Source organism: Xenopus tropicalis, chromosome 3 (assembly GCF_000004195.4).
Source record: "Xenopus tropicalis strain Nigerian chromosome 3, UCB_Xtro_10.0, whole genome shotgun sequence".
NCBI lineage: Eukaryota > Metazoa > Chordata > Amphibia > Anura > Pipidae > Xenopus > Xenopus tropicalis.
The window spans coordinates 86083638-86109150 of record NC_030679.2 but is presented as its reverse complement, the minus strand read 5'-3'; the positions used below and the strand labels follow the sequence as shown (position 1 = coordinate 86109150).

General features: G+C 40.4%; 1 protein-coding gene across 5 annotated transcripts in view; it reads right to left on the bottom strand.

Moving 5' to 3' along the window:
• The window catches only part of exoc4 (exocyst complex component 4), a 238876-nt gene extending 229717 nt beyond the window's left edge, over nucleotides 1-9159 (bottom strand). For 2 of the 5 annotated variants that reach the window (XM_018092352.2, XM_018092351.2), the window contains exon 1: nucleotides 8994-9153. In XM_018092352.2, the coding sequence (XP_017947841.2) occupies nucleotides 8994-9061 (68 nt within the window). In that variant the 5' untranslated portion in view covers nucleotides 9062-9153. Of the gene's footprint in view, nucleotides 1-8993 lie in introns of all 5 variants that reach the window. The other 3 variants (XM_018092353.2, XM_012960052.3, XM_004913052.4) reach the window with 2 other exon arrangements.
• Nucleotides 9160-25513: the final 16354 nt, after the last annotated feature.

The following is a 25513-nucleotide window of genomic DNA, read 5'->3' as shown; positions in this document are numbered from 1 at the left end:
GTGTGTGTGTGTGTGTGTATATATATATATACAGTGGTGTGAAAAACTATTTGCCCCCTTCCTGATTTCTTATTCTTTTGCATGTTTGTCACACAAAATGTTTCTGATCATCAAAAACCGTTAACTATTAGTCAAAGATAACATAATTGAACACAAAATGCAGTTTTTAAATGAAGGTTTACGTTATTAAGGGAGAAAAAAAACTCCAAATCTACATGGCCCTGTGTGAAAAAGTGATTGCCCCCCTTGTTAAAAAATAACTTAGGCTGATGCCACATGCGGCGTAGGGCTGAAATTTTCGGCAAGCGGAAAAACGCTTGCCGAAAATTCAGCCCTACGCCTGCTACTTGTGCCTGCACCGGAATGAATGGGATACGCTCAGGTGCAGGCACATGTAGCCGATATACGCATGAAAACACGAGAGAATGCAAAGTCTCGCGTTTTAATGCGTATATCGGCTACATGTGCCTGCACCCGAGCGTATCCCATTCATTCCGGTGCAGGCACAAGTAGCAGGCGTAGGGCTGAATTTTCGGCAAGCGTTTTTCCGCTTGCCGAAAAAATCAGCCCTACGCCGCATGTGGCATCAGCTTTAACTGTGGTTTATCACACCTGAGTTCAATTTCTGTAGTCACCCCCAGGCCTGATTACTGCCACACCTGTTTCAATCAAGAAATCACTTAAATAGGAGCTACCTGACACAGAGTAGTAGACCAAAAGCACCTCAAAAGCTAGACATCATGCCAAGATCCAAAGAAATTCAGGAACAAATGAGAACAAAAGTAATTGAGATCTATCAGTCTGGTAAAGGTTATAAAGCCATTTCTAAAGCTTTGGGACTCCAGCGAACCACAGTGAGAGCCATTATCCACAAATGGCAAAAACATGGAACAGTGGTGAACCTTCCCAGGAGTGGCCGGCCGACCAAAATTACCCCAAGAGCGCAGAGACAACTCATCCGAGAGGCCACAAAAGACCCCAGGACAACATCTTAAGAACTGCAGGCTTCACTTGCCTCAATTAAGGTCAGTGTTCACGACTCCACCATAAGAAAGAGACTGGGCAAAAACGGCCTGCATGGCAGATTTCCAAGGCGCAAACCACTTTTAAGCAAAAAGAACATTATGGCTCGTCTCAATTTTGCTAAAAAACATCTCAATGATTGCCAAGACTTTTGGGAAAATATCTTGTGGACCGACGAGACAAAAGTTGAACTTTTTGGAAGGTGCGTGTCCCGTTACATCTGGCTTAAAAGTAACACAGCATTTCAGAAAAAGAACATCATACCAACAGTAAAATATGGTGGCGGTAGTGTGATGGTCTGGGGTTGTTTTGTTGCTTCAGGACCTGGAAGGCTTGCTGTGATAGATGGAACCATGAATTCTACTGTCTACCAAAAAATCCTGAAGGAGAATGTCCGGCCATCTGTTCGTCAACTCAAGCTGAAGCGATCTTGGGTGCTGCAGCAGGACAATGACCCAAAACACACCAGCAAATCCACCTCTGAATGGCTGATGAAAAACAAAATGAAGACTTTGGAGTGGCCTAGTCAAAGTCCTGACCTGAATCCTATTGAGATGTTGTGGCATGACCTTAAAAAGGCGGTTCATGCTAGAAAACCCTCAAATAAAGCTGAATTACAACAATTCTGCAAAGATGAGTGGGCCAAAATTCCTCCAGAGCGCTGTAAAAGACTCGTTGCAAGTTATCGCAAACGCTTGATTGCAGTTATTGCTGCTAAGGGTGGCCCAACCAGTTATTAGGTTCAGGGGGCAATTACTTTTTCACACAGGGCCATGTAGGTTTGGATTTTTTTTCTCCCTAAATAATAAAAACCCTCATTTAAAAGCTGCATTTTGTGTTTACTTGTGTTATCTTTGACTAATAGTTAAATGTGTTTGATGATCAGAAACATTTTGTGTGACAAACATGCAAAAGAATAAGAAATCAGGAAGGGGGCAAATAGTTTTTCACACCACTGTATATATATATGTCAGCCTTTTGACCTCCTATTGCTACGGCGGAGGAAGCTTCAATGTTCAGGAGATTTATTTAATTTTTAAAGTTGACACAATCGCTTAACAAGATATGATTAGCACTATAACACCACCTATCCTAATCTTTTCACGCAGGCACACTTGAGTTACTTTGCACCCTATATTACCAAAAAAATTTTTTACTTGCAACGTGTCATTCTGTATTCCCTCATTTTGGTAATATACATCCGTATCTGTTGTTTTGTTTTTCATTTTCGTTTCTTTCTTATGTAAATATATTCTATTTTATGACTGGATTTGGGTTGTTTACATGTATTGTTTGATGTCATCACGTTTGAATTTTGGGGGTTGTCCCACACCTTCACTTTATTGTCCGTTGGTTTTCCCGCCAAACACTGTATATAAGGTTTTTGCTCACTTGTACTTGTAACTTTGACAAAGGCTGGTGTTGCAGCCGAAACGTCAGTTCCCTTGCCTCTACAATAAAATTTCAAAATTGATCCTAAGACCTGTGTGAGCGGTACCTTTCTCCAAGCATCATATATATATATATATATATATATATATATATATATATATATATATATAACCATTGGCAAGCTAGGATATAAGTACCACCTTGCTGATGCTGTAGACTCTGCAGTTCTGTGTTTCACATTGATCATTTCTTACAGCTTAAGGATACTGGCACACTGGGAAATTGGTCACCCATGATAAATCTTTGCTATTGCAGGCGACAAATCTCCCCAAGATGTTTTCCCACTAGCAATACTGTAAATCACCAAAGGGAAAATTTACTCAGAAATGTTGTCATGAGTTTTCCATTTAAGGAGGCAGCAGTGGCAGTTTCATGCATCCAAAGTGCCTTAGCCCTATAAAAGCACGCTTCATATACCTATTGAATACTACTGCAGACTATCATGGTGCATTACAGTATAAATAAATGTTAATATGGGTTATTCTGCTTAGAGTAAACAATGAGTTTAAAATTCAGTTTCCTTCTCCATTGAAAAAGAACCAAAATTACCAGAAAAATGCTAAAATCTAGCAGAATAGAAAACCCCTCCAACCAAGAACAAAATTAGGGAAATATCCTGTATAAACGTTTGACTTCCCAAAGAATCCGAGGCACTTCCTGCAAACATAATATTCTGCGCCAATACAGAACAGACAAATGAACCAACAGCTTAACAAAAAATGTTAACATTTTTAGACCATATTATGTTTCCAAACCAGCAAATATACTGTATATTGTTGCTTTATGAAGACTTCCATACATCTCTTTATAAAATGATAGTGTTACCGAGAGTCTCTTCTTTGACCATTCTTTTTACAGAACAATGATAATCTGCCTGTTCATTGCAGCTCTGCTAAAGTAACTGTTTTGAAGGTGTTCATTAGCTTTTCTCTTAGATGTCAGTTGCAATAGGAGCACAAAGTAAAAACAGTGCTATTATCTCCAGTAAGAAATGACTCACTTAGCAGCTTGCTAAAATTACTTGCAAAGTGTAGTATAGCAAATTGTGTTTTCATTGACTTTGCATTTCCCTAATGATGTCTGAATATATCTAATCTTTACAAACAAATGAAGTAGTATGTGCTGTGCTATGTTTTTTAGGAGATTTGCCACTAGAAATAGTGATTCAAGAATGAACCACTATTTAAAAACAAATGAACAATGTTTTATTAAAACATTATAAGCATCCTAAAATTTTATTTTTTAATATATTTTCAAATTTATGCACTAATAATTGGCTTTTGGTAGTTTTGTTACTGAATATATCCTGTTTTCAGAAACAAACTCCTGTAGAGTTTTGGCACATGGGATAAAACCTAAACATTAACATAAACATTAACTGCTAAAAATTATAATTATATACTGTAATTACAGCACTGGCCTAAAGTGTCAGCATCTCAACAACAGCACTGATCCGGGAGTTCTAAATTGTCACAGGCACTCCCCATCTTTGAGTCTGTGACACCCACATATTCAGTGTGCTCTGAGCAGATTAATGAGCCTTATGTTGTGACATTTATATTTTGAATATACTGTTTTTGTGCGTTGGTCCCTAAGCTCAGTATCTGGCAGCAGCACAGAGCATGTGCAGTGAATTAGCTGAAAAGAACATGGGGAGCTACTGGGGAATCGCCAGATCTTCACTACTTATGGGCTGTGGTTGCCTTGGGCTGGTACAGAAGCCCAAAGCATAATGTGCAACTTTTCTGCCCTACTTTTTTAGTTAGGCTTTAGTTCTCAATAAAAAGGGGCCCAAAAGAAATGCCCCAAATCCCCCTCTATTGCCCTTTTTAAGAATCTCCTGAAAGGATTAGTTTAGAGCTTGTCATACAGTTCTCACTTGAAAATGTGCAGGCAATGTTCCAGTGGACAGGTCTGCACCCAAATTGGACATTTATTATGCATTTATTATTTTAACTGCAATAAATCAGCAAAAAAGAGCTGCATACTAAGGGGCAGATTTACTAAAACTCTAACTTTTCTCATTTTTTTATTTTTAAAAATTCAAATACACTTGCTTCTATGAATGCCTGGCATTTACTAAAAAGTCTGTGTGTCGCAAAAACAAAGAAAAAAATTTTTGCATGAAAACTGCAACTTCAAATTGTCACACAAAAAATCTGAAACCTATAAAGTTTTAAAGTAAAAGAAGGATCCTCCAGGGAAGGGACATCTGCCATTGACTTCTACATGATCTTGGCAGGTTTTAGCTGGTGAATTGTTGGATTTGGATTTTTAGCCATTTTGATGCATATTAAATCTCAAGAGAATGTAGCAGAACTTTAAGTCCTGCAGAGGAATCCTGTGGATAAACCAGCATGACTGGCATAGTTAGAGATATATTCCAAGCCCAATGTTTATACATTACATCACTAGATATCCACAAGCAGAGGCAGACCAAGAGGACGCATATACTAAGAGATACACCAGACAGAGCAAAAAAAAAACTCCAATATAAATGAAAACTAGCAAGTACAGGTATGGGACCTGTTATCCAGAATGCTCGGGACCTGGTGTTTTCTGCATAAGGGATCTTTCCGTAATTACGATCTCCACAGCTTAAGTCTGCTAAAAATAATTTAAATATTGAATAAACTCCATAGGATTGTTTTGCCTCCAATAAGGATTAATTATATCTTAATTAGGATCAAGTACAATGTACAGTTTTATTACTACAGAGAAAAAGAAAATTAATTTTAAAAATGAGAATTATTTGCTTATACAGGTATAGGAGCCGTTATCCAGAATGCTTGGGACCAAGGGTATGCCGGATAAGGGGTCTTTCCATAATTTGGATCTCCATACCTTAAGTCTACTAAAAAATCAATAAAACATTAATTAAACCTAATAGGATTGTTTTGCATCCAATTAGGATTATTTATATCTTAGTTGCGATCAATTACAAGGTACTGTTTTATTACTGCAGAGAAAAAGGAAATCAGTTTTAAAATTATGAATTATTTGATTAAAAAGGAGTCTATGGGAGACGGGCTTTCCGTAATTCGGAGCTTTTTGGATTATGGGTTTCCGGATAAGGGATCCCATACCTGTACCAAAGATACAGTTGTGTTGGCAAAGGGAGAAGATTGTAATCAACCTTCCCCACTCACATAACCCCAAACTATACCTATATAAGGACACTGCTAATACTGACAAAAACTAGATGGAAAGAAATACTTGCTGTTCAATCCACATTTAAGTGCTTTGTTTAATATCTTTACATCAGGCTTTATTTCTTTTCAAATGCCTGATTCGGCAAGCATTGTACAAACATTGCCTCAAAAATTGATAACTTTGGTGTAATAATCATTACAGCAAACTATGTAAAGGGGTACAAAATTTTCATTAATGTCATTAATAGTCATTAAGGAATACTGTCATGGGAAAACATGTTTTTATAAAACGCACCATTTAATAGAGCTTTACCACTTACTCTAATACAATGATGGGCAATATGGTAGATTTCAGGGCCGCGCGTGACCCCGAAATACGAACATGAGTCACATTTAGTTATCAATAAAATATATCTTATTCACACATACACACAATTCTAATACCCTCATTAAGTTTAAAAGGAGCTCTACTTTTTGTATGATGTGTATGGTTTATAGTGAGTTCTTAGCATAGGTGCCACAACAGAGCAGAAAGCAATACTTACATCATACAAATCACACATTTACTACTTTCTATGTTAGCAATATGGCCTGTACCTACAAAGATGCTGTTTATTAAATGGGTTATTTACCTTCTAAACACTTTTTTTTTTGGTTCAGATGTTTTTAGATATTACTCCACAAATAAACTTTGCAATGTAGGAGAGAAGTAGTCAATTACAGCCTAGTATTCACATAAGCGAAGACTGGCTTCAGTTCCCTATCAGGTCATCCTCGATGCTGATTGGTTCCTGTTTTACAGTGCAGTGTGATGATTGCCACCGCCGCCCCCCACCCTGCACAGCCTGGGAAAGGAGGCAGCATGAAGTGGAACAGAGGGGCAGGACTAGTAGAGTTTCTGGAGAAATATTTTAATAAATAAGCCTGAAACACTACTTTTTAAAGCATGTTCCTTCTATTTTTAGATAAGTACAATTCATTGGCACAATATTGTTTTTCACACCATATGTCCACTTTAAAAGTTATTTCTGAAAAACTCTGAACTAAAAAAGTGAACAACGCCTTTAAGTAATTGTCTAATCTCTTTTAAAAATTAGATACTATTGGTGAACTATAGTAAGACTGATGACCCCCCCCCCCCCCCCCCCGAGCTGTTCAAGGGAGACATTTAAACTTAATTATTACTAAAATGGTCAAAAATGAAAAACTGAAAGCAATTTAAAGGAGAAATATAGAATAAACTTAAAAACTGTAATCTTGCAGGCAATTCTGAATAATATTTGGTGCTGGTTTTATGATGATCTGATAATTAATACCATCTGCAAAAAATGGCCCCTTTATTGGCATTCCCTATAGATTCTCTCAGGTCCCTGTTGGTGTTTCAAATAAGGGGTGGGTATGTCCTAACGGTCCCTGCCAGAAGCAATGTAGGAGAGAAGTAGCCAATCACAGCCCAGTAGTCACATAAGCGAAGACAGGTTTCAGTTCCCTATCAGGTCAGCCTCGATGCTGATTGGTTCCTGTTCTACAGTGCAGTGTGATGATTGCCACCGGCCCCTCTGCACAGCCTGGGAAAGGAGGCAGCATGAAGTGGAACAGAGGGGCAGGAGAAGTAGAGTTTCTGGAGAAATATTTTAATAAATCAGCCTGAAACACTACTTTTTTAAACCACGTTCCTTCTATTTTTAGATAAGTAAAATTCATTGGCACAATATTGTTTTTCACACCATATGTCCACTTTAAAAGTTATTTCTGAAAAACTCTGAACTAAAAAAAAGGTGAACAACACCTTTAAGTAATTGTCAAATATCTTTTAAAAATTAGATACTATTGGTGAACTATAGTAAGACTGATGAAACAAAATAATACACCTCTTGTTGGTATGGATTAATGCTCCAGTTTGTGAATCGATCACACATGCTCCAGGGGGATCATTGGAATGCCAGCACTGACTGTAAGAGAGGAATTGTACAGTATAGGGCTGATTTACTAAGACACAAATTCGAATTGGAAAAATTCCGATTGGAAAACGAACATTTTGCGACTTTTTCGTATTTTTTGCGATTTTTTTCGGCGCCTTTACGACTTTTCGGAAATTGTTGCAACTTTTTCGTTACCAATACGATTTTCGCGAAAAAACGTGAGTTTTTCGTAGCCATTACGATTCGCTCGTATCTTGTCGCGACTTTTTCGTATTGAGTGCTCGTAAGCGGCGGGCGAAACTTTCAGACTTAGCATGATTTTGGAAGCCTCCCATAGGACTCAATGGCACCCTGCAGCTCCAACCTGGCCCAAGAAAAGTCACCATACTGAAGCTTGAATGAATCCGAACGCTACGAAAAAATCGCAACATTTTGCGCAACTTTCGGAATGGCTACGAAAAAGGCGCGACTTTTCGCGCAAGTTTTAACGCTACGAAAAAATCGCCAGATTTTGCGCAACGTTCGGAATGGCAACGAAAAAGTCGCGATAATTTTCCGAAAAATCACCAAATACTGATCATTACGAAAAAAAACGCAATCGGACGCATTCAGCCCGTTCGTGGGTAAGTAAATGTGCCCCTAAGTCTGCAGACAAACTTAAGAATAGAAGGTAACTTTTTATGTTCATTCATATTTTGAAGAGTAGATTTTTAGTGTCAGTATCACTTTAAGACAACAGTTAGAGGGCCAGAAAGGTGTTATTGGGGACCAATTTAGGAGAGCGGAGTATGGGTACCATGAGGCACTGGGATGCACCCATGTTTGGTATAGTATGTTTGTTTGTTTTTTAATTGTTTGTATAATTTTGAGCCAATAAATCGTTGTTTATTATATATATAATTTTAATTTATGTAATATATATTTTAATTAAATTAATATTAATTTGGCGCAATGAGGCAGCCTACAATGAAACAGTGAAAGGGTACGTGTAAGTGAGGCGGAGTGCATCTGCAGTGAGACTACAAGCAGGCCAGCAAAACACGTATTATTGTTGGTGTGATTTATAGTACAACAGCATGTACAGCTGAGAAATCCTGCACCTATAGTGAGACAGAGATTGGCGTGACAGCCTGAACCTACAGTGAGAACAAAGTGACAACAGTGAGACAGTGAGACACTGTGGGGCAAACAATAAAAGTGGAGTGTCAGTTTGCACATACAGTGAGCGCAGAACTGGTTTAATATTGGCCAATCTACGAAAACTACCAAAGCACAGCAGAATGCACAAATATATACTGCAAATTCCACAGCCAGCAAAGTGAGAAGTAATGACAGCTCTTCCATTTATTCCATATAAGCATGCACCTCCCGTATCATGCGCCTCTCATTGCCAACAAAAAACCAGGAAAGCAAATGAAAGAGCGCAGCCTTCTGACTCACTCACCTAATCACAGAAATGAGTAACCCTGACGGGTCTTTGCTTTTGCTAATCTGGCTCCTGTAACCGGACATCTTCCACACCCGCTTCCTCCTTCCAGCAACCAAAACACAAGCACACTGCCTCAGCGATTCACGAGACTGTGACAACCAATAGAATGCGAACGCAGTGAGAAGGTCATCCAATAGCAAAGTAGTGAAGGCGGGTTGCTGTGGGGGTCAAAGGAATACGAAATAATGACGTTCCAACCAAGCTAGAGTCGGGCCTTGTAGTTTTAGCAGATTAGGGAAAGGCGAATAAGATAAGACGGAAACGATATTAAAAACTACCTTGACCAGCATGCAATGCGCTGACCGCGTTCGAATAACTTTATTAACAAACTGAGAAGGTAGTTTACATAGTCCTAATAATTTTGGTACTGTAAATGTGACCCCGTAATTATAGTGACACAGTTGGTTTGCAGTACTGTACAGTCTGTTGTTTATTCATATTAGTCTTTGCCAATAGTTCTACAGAAAACTAGCATTGCATTTCCTTATGACAAGTAACATAAGTAGAGATGTCAAATACCAATTTTCTAATCTTATTCAGGTTCCCACTCTTCCCTCCTCCTGCCTTCCGTTTTCTTGTGCCCTTAATGTCCATTCCTTAACTAACAAAGCTACGCTTATCCATGATCTGTTCTGCTCTAAATCATTTCATCTCCTTGCACTAACAGAAACCTGGCTTTTGCAGAATGACACCGCCACTGAAGCTGCGCTCTCTCATGGCGGTCTGTCTTTCTCCCACACCCCCCAGACCACTGGACGTAGTGAGGGAGTTTGAATTCTCCTCTCCTTCCGTTGTCGGTTTGCATCTATTCCTATTCCTCCAGCTTTTTCTTTTAACTCAAATCTTCCATCCTCTCTCTGTACAGGTGGCTGTCATTTACAGGCCCCCGTCAGCCTCCTCCCCTGCTACCTTCCCCTCTGATTTTGAAACCTGGCTCTCTTTTTTCCTCTCTACTGACAGCCCTGCAATCATCCGTGGGGATATCAACTCCCACATTGATGATCCTTCGCAACCCTGGCCCTCACATTTTCTCTGCCTAACCTCCTCCTTTGAACTTCAGCAGTGGACAAATGCTCCGACTCATAAGGATGGCCACTTTCTGGATTTAGTGTTTACTAAAAATCTGTCCCTTTCTGATTTTAACAGTGTCCCTTTCCCCTTCTCTGACAATCACCTGGTTACATTTTCTGTCTCTGACTCTTCTTCCCAACCTGCTCCTTCCCCCACTGTATTAATTAGAAATACACGTGACATGGATCTCCCGGCCTTAGCTCACTTTTTTAGGTCCAGTCTCTCCTCCTTTAACGAGATGTCTGACCCTGATACCCTGGTTAGCGAGTACAGCATTCTAGCCTCCACCATTGACTTATTTGCACCCCATCAGCCTAAGCGTACTCAGGCGCAAAACCCACGTCCCTGGCTGAATGTGCAGACCAAATTCTTACGCTCCTGTGCGAGGTCTGGGGAACGTATGTGGAGGAAATCCCGTACGCAAGCAGACTTCTGCATCCCTCACAGACTCCATTACCTCACTTTATGCACTCTCCCCAGGACTTTGCTGATTTCTTCATGAACAAAGTGGAGTCCATCCGCAATCAGATTCCCCCCTCTACTAATACAAACCAGCTCCTCCTTCCTCAGCCCCCTTGTGCATGTCTTAACTCTTTTGGTCCCGTAACTGTCTCCGAAGTCTCCCGGCCTCTTTTGTCAGCTCAGCTCACCACTTGCTCTCTTGACCCTATGCCTTCTTCTCTGCTTAAACACTGTGCTCCTGAACTTACTCCAGCACTCACTTTCTCTTCTCTGACCTCTGGACGTTTCCCCTCTACCTTCAAACAGGCCTGTGTCAAGCCTATCCTAAAAAAGGCCACACTGGACCCGTCCTGTCTCTCTAACTACCGTCCTGTCTTGCTTCTACCGCTTGCCTCCAAAATCTTAGAGCATATTGTCTTCTCCCGTATTACTAACTTTCTTAACGCCCATAATTTATTAGACCCGCTGCAATCTGGCTTTCGGCCTGCGCACTCTACTGAGACGGCGTTGTGCAGAGTTACAAATGATCTTCAGGTTGCCAAAGCCAAAGGTCACTTTTCTATACTAATCCTCATAGATCTTACGGCTGCGTTTCATACGGTTGACCACTCCCTCCTAAAGCAAATTCTGCATTCGATTGGTATCTGTAGTCAGGCTGCATCCTGGATCTCTTCTTACCTCTCTAACTGTTCATTCACTGTCTCCTATGCTAACAAAACCTCATCTCCAGTTCCTCTTAATGTGGGGGTACCCCAAGGCTCTGTACTTGGGCCGTTGTTGTTCTCCCTCTACACGCTGTCTTTGGGAGATCTTATCTGTCCATTCGGCTTTAAATATCATCTGTATGTTGATGATATCCAAATTTATTTGTCGACCCCTTCGTTAACAATTGAAACTGAGAGTCAAATCTCTAACTGCCTCCTGGCTATCTCTAATTGGACAAACCAACGCCACCTCAAACTGAACCTAACAAAAACTGAACTAATGATCTTTCCGCCTAAGCCTGGTCCTACCCCCCCTTTTCTCTGTATTGATGGCACCCACATCAACCCAGTTGATTCGGCGCATTGTTTGGGGGTGATCTTTGACTCCAGTCTCTCCTTCTCTGACCACATTAACACCACTGTCAAAACCTGTCACTTTTTCTTACGCAATATTGCCAAAATCCGTCCCTTTCTTTCTACTGCAACAGCTAGGCTGCTCATGCATGCTCTAATCCTATCCCGACTTGACTACTGTAACCTGCTACTAACCAGCCTCCCTAACGCCCATCTTTCCCCCCTACAGTCTATATTAAATACTGCTGCCAGAATTCTCCTCCTCTCATCCAGGAGAGTTCAGGCCCTTACCCTGCTAAAGTCCTTATTGTGGCTTCCTATTAAACAAAGAATATCTTACAAACTCCTTCTCTTAACCTTCAAAGCCCTCCATTCCTCTGCTCCTCACTACATCTCTTCCCTTGTGTCTCCGTACGTTAATGCCCGACTCCTTCGTTCCTTGCAGAGCAATCGCTTGGTTGCACCCCCCACTACTGCTGTGTCCCGCTTAAACCTTTCTGCCTTGCTGCCCCTTACAACTGGAATGCCCTCCCTGATTTCCTCTGGAGAGAATCCTCCTCCAGTCTTTTTAAAACTAAACTTAAGGACTACCTTTTGGAGCACTCACCCAGCACCTGATCTGGGAATCAGCACTTATATTGTAGTGTCGCCCACCTTGACCTACAGCACTTATAATGCATTTGCCTATTTGTGTCTGTAAGTTACCCTCCCATATAGATTGTAAGCTCTACGGGGCAGGGACCTCCATCCTCTTGTGTCTTTGACTCTTATTCTACTCTTATTCTACTGTACAGCGCTGCGTACATAGCTAGTGCTTTATAAATAAAGATATACATACATACATACATACATACCAAGTTACCAGAGAGGCAATACTCTTTTACGAATTTTTCAGGAATCGTCCTACTTTCTCCAAAATGTGAGTTTAAAGCTTAATACATAAAAACTCACCCACTATTTGTTCCTAATGGATTTTTTTAAGTGTATTTATCAATTGGTGAAAGTTAGAATTCACCATTTTACAAGTACATTTTTAAAAATCCCATAGGAACAGTGGGGTAACAATAGAGGAAGTAGACCATGTGGTAGCAGGGGGCCCAGACTGTGGGATCTGCTTCCTTCAATGGTGCATCTAAATTTCTGCTCACTGCTGACTCTCTGGTAGGAGGGTGGGAGTGGGGATTTAAATGCAAACTGGTCTGGGGGATGCGTCAGGGTGGGTAGAGGGGGAAGAGGGCTAGGTGGGTTTGCAACTGTGCACTGGGCCCTTCCAAAATATTTTTTTGCAGGATTGCTTAGCACAGAGATGTTATGCTGCTGCATAGTAATGAATAGAATGTGAGTTTTATGTATTATGGTCTAAACTCACATTTTGATAAATCAAGTCCAACCCACAGTAACAGCTTAAGGTCCCCATACACTGGCAGATCCGCTCATTTGGCGATGTTGCCAAGCGAGCGGATCTTCTCCCGATATCCCCCACCTACGGGTGGGTGATATCAGGAGAATCCAGGGTCAAGCGATCTAATTATAATGACGGTCATAGGTAAAGTCGGCCGGGGACCGCATCAATGAGCCGATGCGGTCCTCGATCCGACTAGATTTTCTAACCTGCCCGATCGAGATCTGGACGATTTCATGACAGATATTGGTTGGGCAGGCTCGTTGGAAGTGCCCATACACGGGACGATTAGCTGCCGAATTGGTCCAAGGGACCGATATCTGCAGATACTATCGGCCCGTGCATGGGGACCTTTAGTCTTCGATTCCTTGTAATTTTCACCTGCATTAGCTTTAACCCCAGGAACTTTTCTGCCAGGCCCTTCACTAATGCCCTGAGGTGGCCTAGCCAATGCTGCCTCCCATTTATCCTTTTGGGTTGGACTGGGTCAAGATGACCTGAGTCCCAGCAATCTGGAGCTCCATTAGGGCAAATTTGGAAAAGAGTAACTTCCTTTTAGGATGTGAATTCCTAACATGTTCCACATATCTCTTATCAATGCAATCTCTAACCATTTCTCCTCTGGACATTCTTCTCCTACTCCTTTCATTGTTGATGGCCAGCAAGAATATAAGGTTGAAAAAATTGTGGACTCAAGGTTCTCCATGGGTTTGTTACAGTACCTCATGCAATGGAAAGCCTTTGGGCCTGAGGAATGTTCCTAGGTGAAACATTCAGATGTCCATGCCCCACAATTGTTTCACAAGAGTTTTATATAAAGTTTTCACCAAAACTTCGCCTTGGTGGTCCAGTGCCCCCCTGGGGGAAGGGGGTACTATCAGGGGCGCTCTGCTTCATACAAAAATAAAGATGGTGCCGTGTGACTTCATCGAGCTTGGTGTCAAAATTTAAAATAAATACATGTCAAAGACCCGGGTTCAATGCATTAGTATAGGACTTCTTTAGTAATCTCCTAGATGTGCTGTAAATTGTTTTTTCCTATTGATCTACTGGTATTTTACCTTCCCGCCTGTTTCACGCCTTCCTGTTTGCCCCCTAAACCGACCTGTGCCTAGAATTTGTTTTGAGACTGAAATAATAATAAAAAAACAACAAAACACAAATACAAGAGTATTGTAGAAATGATACCTTTATTGGCTAACAATAAAAATACATTGCAAGCTTTCGGAGCTCTAAGGCCCCTTCCCTTCATCAGGCAAAATACAAATGAGAACTGAAATGGCACAACATTTATACTGATAGATCAGAGAGAAGTGTTTACAAGCAATACATTAGGAAGTTACAGATAGATAGAGATAACTTGTGAAGATGAAAGTAATTAAGGTTTATTAGGGTGGGTTGTAAATAGTCCAAGGGTCTGGATTCAGTCAGATCAGATAGTGTGACATGAAACCAGACCCCAAATTAAGGCTCTGTCTTAATATGTTAAATAACTCCATACATTTGAATTCATAGATCTTCCTTTTTCGTTCAGATCCAAAGTTCCCTTTTAGAATTAACACCTTCATGTCCTAAAGCCTGTGGTCCTGATTGCAGAAGTGTTGTCCCACAATGGGGCAGTCGGTTCGGGGACCGCATCAACGAGCCAATGCGGTCCCCGATCCGACTGGATTTTCTAACCTGACCGACCGATAGCTGGCCAATTTCAGCCAATATAGGTATCATTTCTACAATACTCTTGTATTTGTGTTTTGTTGTTTTTTTATTATTATTTTTGACACTGGCTAACACGGTACTACAGTTTTTGTTTTTTGAGACTGATTAACCCTTCTGGTACTTTGTTTCTGGACTGTTTTGCTCTCCAATACTCAAGCTTCCTCCTAGGTTCCGACCATCCCATGTAGACCCTTACAGTGTTATTGTGATGAAATCTCTAAAGGTCCCCATACACGGTAAGATCCGCTCGCTTGGCGAGATCGCCAAGCTAGCAGATCTTCCCCCGATATCCCCATCTACGGGTGGGCGATATCGGGGAGCTTGAAGTTAAAAAAAAATAATCCGATCGTTTGGCCCTGGGGCCAAACGATCGGATTATGTAGGCGGCAATGGGGCAGTTGGTTCGGGGACCGCATCAACGAGCCAATACGGTCCCCGATCCAATTGGATTTTCTAACCTGGCCGACCGATAGCTGGCCAATTTCAGGCCAGATATCGGTCGGCCAGCCCGCTCATTTCTGCCCCTACATGGGCAGATAAGCTGCCGAGTCGGTCCAAGGGACCGATATCGGCAGCTTCTATCGGCCCGTGTATGGGGGCCTTAAGTCTCACAGCTAAAACTCTTTGCTTTTTGCCTGCTTTCATTAACCAATTTACTGTTTGTTCTTTGTCAAATATATTCTTGGAACTATAAGATAATTGATAAAACAATGTTTTCATACATCAGTAACCTTATTATTATTAAAGGGGCTCTTAAACCTTTGTGAGCATATATAAAACAATTATGCAAAAATTGCTTTGTTGCTTTAAGTTTCAGCTAGTTAAACCACCTCTTGCCATGGTAGATGGATAGGACAACTCTCTATATTTTTATCCAACTGAATAGTTAATTGAATTGATTCTGTGGGGCACAATTCTGGCAACATTTGTGCTCTTTAACATGTTCAACCGTGTCCAGCAACTTATATGTAATAATAATAAATGCTATTATTGTGGCATACGGTAGGTATTAGTTATATGGATCAATGCAAAGGAGGTGCTGAGCATGTTGAGTTACCACTGCACTACCTGTACCAGTACCTTGGCATTGCTAAACCCAATATCACAGCAATTAAAACCACTGTGCCAAACCTGGGATTATAGCAGACCCCATCATTCTCATGGCATACATAATGAGAAGAGGGCTCTAAAGATTTCAAAGAATCAATTCAGAGGTTGAAGTTGAGACAATGATGAGGTTGTTGTTAATGTGGTATGTATGTATGTATTTCTTTATTTATAAAGCGCTACTAAAGGTGGCCATACACGGGCCGACTATAGCTGCCGATATCGGTCCCTTGGACCGATTCGGCAGCTAATCGGCCCGTGTATGGGGAGAGCAGAGCGGCCTGGCCGACCGATATCTGGCCTGAAATTGGCCAGATCTCGATCGGCCAGGTTAGAAAATCTGGTCGGATCGGGGACCGCATCGGCTCGTTGATGCGGTCCCCGATCCGACTGCCCCATTGCCGCCCACATAATCCGATCGTCTGGCCCCAGGGCCAAACGATCGGATTATTATTTTTTTTACCTAAATGGTCCCCGATATCGCCCACCCGTAGGTGGGGATATCGGGGGAAGATCCACTCGCTTGGCGACATCGCCAAGCGAGCGGATCTGCTCGTGTATGGCCACCTTTATGTACGCAGCGCTGTACAGTAGAATACATTAATACAACAGGGGGTTATTAAGATAATAATAGATAAATACAAAGTATAACAATAAATACAGATAAATACAAGATAAATACAGTTGCAACAAGTTAAGAGTCAAAGACACAAGAGGATGGAGGTCCCTGCCCCGTAGATTTTACAATCAATATGATGAGGGTAACTTACAGACACAAATAGGCAAATATAAGTGCTGTAGTTCACAGTGGGTGACACTGCAATATAAGTGTTAGTTCCCAGATCAGGTGCTGGGTGAGCGCTCCAAAAGGTAGTCTTTAAGTTTAGTTTTAATAAGACTGAGGGAGGATTCTCTCCGGAGGAAATCAGGGAGGGGATTCCAAATGTAAGGGGCAGCAAGGCAGAAAGGTTTAAGGCGGGACACAGCAGTAGTAGTGAGGGGCGCAACCAAATGATTGCTCTGCGAGAAATGAAGGGGTCGGCCAGGAACGTACGGAGACACAAGAGAAGAGATGTAGTGAGGAGCAGAGGAATGGAGAGCTTTGAAGGTTAAGAGAAGGAGTTTGTAAGATATTCTTTGTTTAATAGGAAACCATGATAAGGACTTTAGCAGGGGAAGGGCCTGAAATCTCCTAGATGAGAGGAGGAGAATTATGGCAGCAGTATTTAATATAGCCTGTAGGGGGGAAAGATGGGAGTTAGGGAGGCCAGTTAGTAGCAGGTTACAGTAGTCAAGTAGGGATAGGATGAGAGCATGCATGAGCAGCCTAGCTGTTGCAGTAGAAAGAAAGGGACGGATTTTGGCAATATTGCGTAAGAAAAAGTGACAGGTTTTGACAGTGGTGTTAATATGGTCAGAGAAGGAGAGACAGGATTCAAAGATCACCCCCAAACAATGTGCCGAATCGACAGGGTCCATGAGGGTGCCATCAATAGAGATGGTAGGACCAGGCTTAAGTCAAAAGATCATTAGTTCAGTTTTTGTTAGGTTCAGTTTGAGGTGGTGTTGGTTCATCCAATTGGAGATGGCCAGGAAGCAGTTAGAGATTTGAGTGACAGTTTCAACTGTTAATGAAGAGGTCGAAAAATAAATTTGGATATCATCAGCATACAGATGATATTTAAAGCCAAATGAACGGATAAGATCTCCCAAAGACAGCATGTAGAGGGAGAACAACAATGGCCCAAGTACAGAGCCTTGAGGTACCCTCACATTAAGAGGAACTGGAGATGAGGTTTTATTAGCATAGGAGACAGTGAATGAACAGTTAGAGAGGTAAAAAGAAATCCAGGATGCAGCCTGACTACGGCTACCAATCGAATGCAGAATTTGCATCAGGAGGGAGTGGTTGACCGTATCAAACGCAGCCGATAGATCGAGGAGGCTTAATATAGAAAAGTGGCTTTTGGCTTTGGCAACCTGAAGATCATTTGTAACTCTGCACAAGGTTGTCACAGTAGAGTGCACAGACTGAAAACTAGATTGCAGCGGGTCTAATAAATTATGGGCGTTAAGAAAGTTAGTAATAGGGGAGAAGACAATACGAGGGTATGCCCTCTTCTGGATCCCCAAATGTCTTCAGGTGTGCCCTATAGCAGTGCTGTCCAACTTCTGTTGTACCGAGGGCCGGAATTTTTCCGACCTACGTGGTGGAGGGCCGATAATAGAAGCCAGTTTTGACCACTCCCCTTTTTGAAACCGCACCCACTTGAAACCACACCCATGTTATCACATGACCATACCCATATTAATGGTTGTAGTACAGCAAAAACCTGTCATACTCTGCCTGCCCTACCCTGCCTGTGTGCCATATTCTGCCTGCCCTACCCTGCCTTTGTGTGTGCCATACTCTGCCTTCCCTACCCTGCCTGTGTGTGCCATACTCTGCCTGCCCTACCCTGCCTGTGTGTGCCATACTTTCACTGTGTGTGCCATTCTTGGCTGGTTTGTGCCATACTTGGCCTGTGTGTGCCATACTCTGCCTGCCCTACCCTGCCTGTGTGCCATACTCTGCCTTCCCTACCCTGCCTGTGTGTGCCATACTTTCACTGTGTGTGCCATTCTTGGCTGGTTTGTGCCAAACTTGGCCTGTGTGTGCCATATTCTGCCTGCCCTACCCTGCCTGTGTGTGCCATACTCTGCCTGCCCTACTCTACCTGTGTGTGCCATACTCTGCCTTCCCTACCCTGCCTGTGTGTGCCATACTCTGCTTGCCCTATGCTGCCTGTGTGTATGGCACACACAGGCAGCCTACAGTGACACAATGCTGGCACTGCTCCTACAGTCTGCACAATAACTATATATTTAAAAACTTTTTAATTGCAGTACCACCTCAGTATATGTTCTTTTTGTAGTATGCAGGGATTATTTGTGGGTTTCTACTGCTCCTGAGGTGTGAACAGGGGAACAATGGGGGTGATTACAGCCTGAGCCTGAGGTGTGAACACTGCAGGGGGTGAACAATGCAGAGATTAAAAGGTGTGAACAGTACAGGGGATTACATATTTAAACAATACAGGGGTTTACAGCCTGAATCTGAGGTGAGAACCATGCAGGGGGGCAGTTAATCTCAGTACTGATACCATTTAAATCTTACACAAGAGTAAGCCATCAAAGCAGCCAGACAGGTGGGGGGCCACACAGAGGGGGGTCGCGGGCCGCCAGTTGGACAGCACTGCCCTATAGGACCTGTTATCCAGAATGCTTTGGACTTGGGGTTTTCCGAATAACAGGTCTTTCCAGAATTTGGATCTCTGTACTTTATCTTCTAATAAAATATTTATACGTTAAATAAATCCAATAAGATTGTTTTGCCTCCAATAAGGATGAATTATACCTTAGTTGGGATCAAGTACAATGTACTATTTTATTATTACAGAGAAAAAGGAAATTAATTGAATTATTTGATTAAAATTGAGTATATAGGAGATGGCAATCCAGACCTTTCTAGATAATGGATGCTATGCCACTAATGCAGTTTACTTTCTGCATTTGCATTTTATGAATATGTCACGGAACGCTGTCAAAATCTGCTACAAATATATGTGATGTTATAATTCTGAGCAATAAAGTTTTCTTCAAACAAGTCTCTTCTATTTGTTCCATGAGCAGCCAATACATTCTGCCACAAGTCAGGCAAACAACTGTGTGCATGTTCATGTCACACTATAATACAGAATTACTAATTGGTTCATGGCTTTCTAGAGAACATTTGACATGAGGAACAGTGCTCTGTTTTCAGTGACTCTTATTGAAAAACCTTTAGAGAAACATGTTTTTAAAAAACAAATTTCTTCAAAAATACATCTACAAATTATTGTTAAAAAAAAGAATGTATACATAGTAGATGGTGACAGTTTATCGTTTTTTCAGATGTACGCAGAATATTTCAGCCTCAGTAAACCCTTGTGTATAGAGTCCCTAATCCAATTTTCACTGCCAGAGGCAGTGGAAGAAAGGATGATTTATCTTGGGTCACAGAGAACTAACAAGGGAATTAAAGCACAATTCTTAGCCACAGGCTTAGACCTTGTGTAGTTTTACTCACTCATTCTCACAGTGGATGTATGCTCAAAAAGATTACTGTCACTCTTAAGCACAAGGATTAGCAAGAAAATCCTCAATGAATTATACAGCAGTGCATGAAACATGGTTTAGATAATTGCCAGAATACAGCCTGTTCAATAATAATAATGGCTTTTTGTGCTTTGTTTTTGGAATTGTTTTAGTGTTACAGGTAGTACTTGTACTGCTCTACAGGATTAAGGAAATTACAATTTAGAAATCTCTTTAAAGGGCCACTGCACATTTGTGCTTTAAGACCAGAAAAAACAACAGCAGCAGAATATCCACTATCTACCACATATCTATCATACATATTGGCCTTCTATGTAATGATGCATAGAGCATGTAGCCTTTTCAGTCTATACCTATGTACAGTTGAACAGTCTAATTTCTCCTACCTGCTGGCTTCAGGGCAGACTTGAGCTCTTCTCACTGTTTAACTTCAAAGACTGAGACTTAACAGACTGGCATAAATCTAACAGGTTCAGCGTGACATCTTTCTTTCTGAGATGACTGCTTGGATACCTCTGCAAAGCACAATGTGTATTTACATTTTGGGTGCTTTTTGTGCATTATAAGGCATCGTCCAAACCGTCGGCTGTCTTGCAATTTGGGAATCATAGCTAGGTCAGAGCCAAAATGTAATTTAAACTGGATGTAAGAAGACATATTGATTTATAGGACTCATAGCTTTTTGATCAATATAAGGCCAGAGTTATATAGCAAAGTACGAACACTCTTTCTTGTTGCCAACTGGTAGGGCTAATTCTGTTTTAACGAAAGCAGTGTGTAGCATGAAGGAAGCTTAAGATTTTACTAAAGGTTTTTCCTCTGTCTTTTAAAAAGCCTTAAGGCAGATGCACACGGGTAAAAATCTTAGTTACTGTGGGTGACTAATCTCCCCATAATGGGGAGGGTACTTCCCCTGTAATGGCGAGGAAACATGGAACTCCGCCTGACTGTGGGAAACCGAAGCGACGCGTATACCATCCCACTGGCAATTTTCATTCTGGTCAGTGGCATGGCATTTGTTGCCCACAATAGCAAAGATTTATCATGGATGACTAATCTCCACTTGTGCCACTGCCCTTAGAAGTGCCCTTGACCAGAAGTGACATCATGATTAATTGACACTATCCAAGGCTGGAGGATCATGGAAGTAAGCCCTTTTTTAAGACTTATCCACCACCTGCTGGTACCTAACCTGCTACAAGACTCTAGTCAAGGGCTGTACTTCTTGAAGAGGATAAAGCATCAACTTAAGCTGTTTTAAATACATAATTGATATTTTCCATTGGCCTTGCCTCTTGGCGAAAAATATTAAGAACTGTTTGTAGTATTTGTTACTGACACTGCACAGAAAAGGAAACTTATAAAGAACCTTAAAGGAGAACTAAAGCTTAACTTAGAAGATAGACTGGAAATGATGTACATTGTGCTTAGTGATTCTGTACCAGCCCAAGGGAACCACAGCCCTCTAGCAGTAAAGATCTGTGCCTCCAAAGATGCCCCAGTAGCTCCCCATCTTCCTTCCCGCTTATTCACTGCACATGCTTCACTTAGCTGACCCTGTGGACCAACTCACAATATACTGTATATATAGAATATAAATGAAATAAACAGTATATGGCTTTTTAGTAATTCTTTCAGATTCACATTATATGGTAGATCTGAAACCAGTGCAATTAGCATTAGAATATAATAATCAGACCTGTAGCATCATCTTATATGACAGACCAGTCTCATTTTCTGCTTGATAATTTGCAACTACCCCTAAGCTTAGCATCTCAACAGCTGCTCAGAGCAGACTGAGCATGTGCACTGTCCTGGACAGTTCTTAAGACCTGTATCATTACTATTATAGAGATGCTGAAGCTTTAGTCTAGTGCAACTGGTTTAGTATATAAAATATGGTATTTGTAACCATATTTATTTTTAGGGTTTAGTTATCTAATTGATTAGTTTGGTGAACCAAAGAAGAACCATACTGCTTGAATGTCCAACTACCACTTTAAAAAGTGACAGGAGAAATTTCCTGTTGCTAAGTAACCAATTCTGAAGCTTGCTGCTATAGAAACTAATGCAACAGGTACTTTAAATAAAGCAGCGTTCAGGTTTTGTATAGTTAGCATTTGTATTACATTCATAGTTTATATGTAATTTCTATACTTTTTGGAGATGGAGAAAAAGTGTTACAAGTAAAATTGGGAAATGAAAGAAACGATTTTAGATCTAAATTAAATTACTGGGGCTTCATAATTTCATGTTGTTAATATTGGTTTATGTTGGTTACACCAAAACCTGACTCGGCCGGGCGGTAAGGAACTCTGAGAGATGCACAGAGGAAACCAATGGAAATTTATAATAACAAACTGAGGAACAAAAAAGAGATTAATGGGCTCTATGAGGGGGTCTTTTAGAAACATGGTTATTGACCTAGGGAAACATTAAAAGAATAAGGTAGGTGACTTCCCCATAGGCAATATTGTCTTTAAGATGTAATATTAAATGGCACTATCATATTGGTACCTCTCACAGAAGAAATAGTGGAATTCTGAGTACTAACGTTTTAATGTAACTAAGGGGGATATCAATGATTTTTATTCATTGTTAAAAAGAACAATGAAATAGAGCATTTCTGCTAAAAATTATAATTATATAAACATTTCACAGATAAACATAGGGAAATCTCCAAACCGACTGGATTTACTTCTTTAGCCCTTTATAAATAGAGCCTTAAATATCACCGAAACGGGAAGAAAAAAGAAGTAGAGACTACTGGGAAACAGATCATTAACTGTCCACTACATTTTGATGGAATTCCAATCGAACATACATTTCTCCTTTTATCCGTTCCATTACTTCATTTCTGCTTGTAGCAAATAATAGGGCACACAGTATTCAACATTATTTCATTATTCTTTTTCGCCTACTAGAAGCATAATGTAATCCATTTCAGCGTGTGCACATGACAAATGTAAGTGATTATCATTTGTTGCTTTTCCAGTCTGTGCAGAAAGGCAATAGCCTAAAACATGGCCACTGAGAAGCAGCAAATATCAAAAGCTCAGAGGCTACATCTGAAAGTATGATATCCGTGGGAAATTGTGCTTAGAGCTGTTTGGGGATCAGTGCACCCCCCTGCTAGGAGTCTGAATGGATGAAATATCACTTAGTCCTACTCTCAAAATATAGAACTGCAAATCCTGTTATTGTGTTCTCAGCAAATGTATTCTATAATAAATGGTTTGAAAAATACCAGGCAGATGTAGAATATCCAGTAGCATTGCTTTAAGAAAAACATGCTTAATATACAAGCTGAGCTTGAAAGATTAAAGTAATATGTTGCTTTTACTTTACCATTGTTTTTTTTTTTTAAATGGAAAATCCAATTATCTGTGGTTTCCCTTTAATTATCCTGTTACTGAACCATGTAGATCTGTGTACATAATGTGGTACTGAATGTGAGCTATAAATCTTTTTGGTTAGGTACTCCACCATTGCACCAGTACTGAATTTACTTCATATAAAATTTGTTTTAAATCTGTACTTGCTTAATGGCAGTGTAGTCATTTAAATTAAGCATCAACTGCACTAAAATTACCTTTTCTGCCCATTACCTGTGATGCTTTTATAAATGATAGCACTGCAGCTCTGTATTACCTGTAAACTTTAAGAAAATGGTTTGTAAGCTTAGCAATATGAGCGGTAATCTTTACATCAAAAAATTCAGCTGAATAATGATTTGTACCAGAAATGGTTCACCTAGGTTTTCACATTTGTTTGCAGGGCAACTCCCCCACTAATCTTGGTCAAAACCTTTCAAGATTTCTTATTCTTTTATTGACCTGTGTTGATGCCACTGTAGCCCCTATGGTTTTACCTCCTCTATGGGACATTATTGGTGGAGATGCAAACTCCTCTATATGAGGGTAAGCTTTTTAGAGGGTATGCCAGTGATGGCATAACATATTTCCAATCTGGTAACTCCAATTATTAAATTGTGTCACAAATGGAATCTTTTTATTTTTTAATTTTCTTGGCCTTTGGGAAGTCAACTTTGCATCTAGTTTCCTGTGTAACTGCCCTTAGAAAGCCTCTTTCCCTGAACTTCTGCCATATTAACCCTTGATGTCTCAACCTAAAAATTAAACAAAAATATACTGGCAAGACAGAAATAGATAAAAACAATTACTATTGTGCAAGATCACTATAGCAGCATTTCAATAATATATTAGGAAAATTAAATCCATCCAAGTAAATAGGATGCATGTTGTAGCATGGGGCATCCCCCTCCACCGTCCCTATCTTAAGCACTAGATATCTCTCATGTAAGACTGCTCTCAACGGATCATTATCATTGTACCATGCCACTCTACTCCTATGTCTCTAACACAAAGTTTCACTGCTTACACGCTCAAAGTCTCTCTTCCCTCAAAGTCTTCTCTGGAACAGCACCAAATAGCTTCCTCTTGCATGCATTCCACTGTGGAACTCAACTCCTAGAACTGAACCGCTGCTTCTCAATATAGTCTCTAAGGGTACGATTTGCTAAAACTCTCACTTTTCTCATTTTTTTTCTTTTTTAAAATTTGAATAAACTCACTGGGCAATACAAGTTTACTGGTGTCTAAGCACTTTCTAGAAAAAGACCATAGCTCAGATTAACTTAAGTTTATGGTTTTTGAAACAATTCCCCCACTTAAAAATGCAGGAGACAGAGAATTACATTTTGAAACAAAGAGAAGTGTGGTGGATAAGCAAATTGAATGCCCTGTACCCTAAAGGCCTGAATAGGGATTATGACTTATATCTGTTTCTTAAGCTAATTTTGTTGGGGTTAAAGGAGGAATAAATGGGTTGAAACAATTGTTTTCTTAAAAAACCCTGCAGTATGTAAGAAATAAAATTTATTTTTGTAAAAACATCTATGAAACATGTAGGAAATTTGGTGTGAAGTCATGTCCTGCTATTCCCTTTAAAAAGCATGTGACTCTGAAGAACCTTTTGTACTACTTTTTTGGCTTGAAATGTTGAATGCCCCAAACATAATTTGAATGTAATATAATATATATATAAAATAAGTCCAAGAATGGACAGCACACACTTTAAAGTGTAAAACATATATTAAAAGATGAAATTCATACTGTACACAAAATGCAACGTTTCGAGCCCGGCCGGGCTTTAAAGTGTGTGCTGTCCATTCTTGAACTTATTTTGTATGCAAGGACATCGGAACCTGTTGGGGACGTGCACCAAGTTTTTGTTCTATTGCAGGGTGCTGTACTATTACATAAAACAAGTGTTTATATATATATATATATATATACACACACATAATAGTTTGTTTTTAATGTAGTCTTGTGTGTGTGTGTTTGGCATGTGTACTGATGATTAAATTAAGCAAAAGTCTTGCTTTTCTGGCAAAATAAATCCTGTGGGTTGTTGATTCCATTGCTTCCTGTTTTTGTCCTGAGGATTTAATTAGAGTCCTTTCAGCCAATATCCATCACATCATCTCCACTGCACAATGT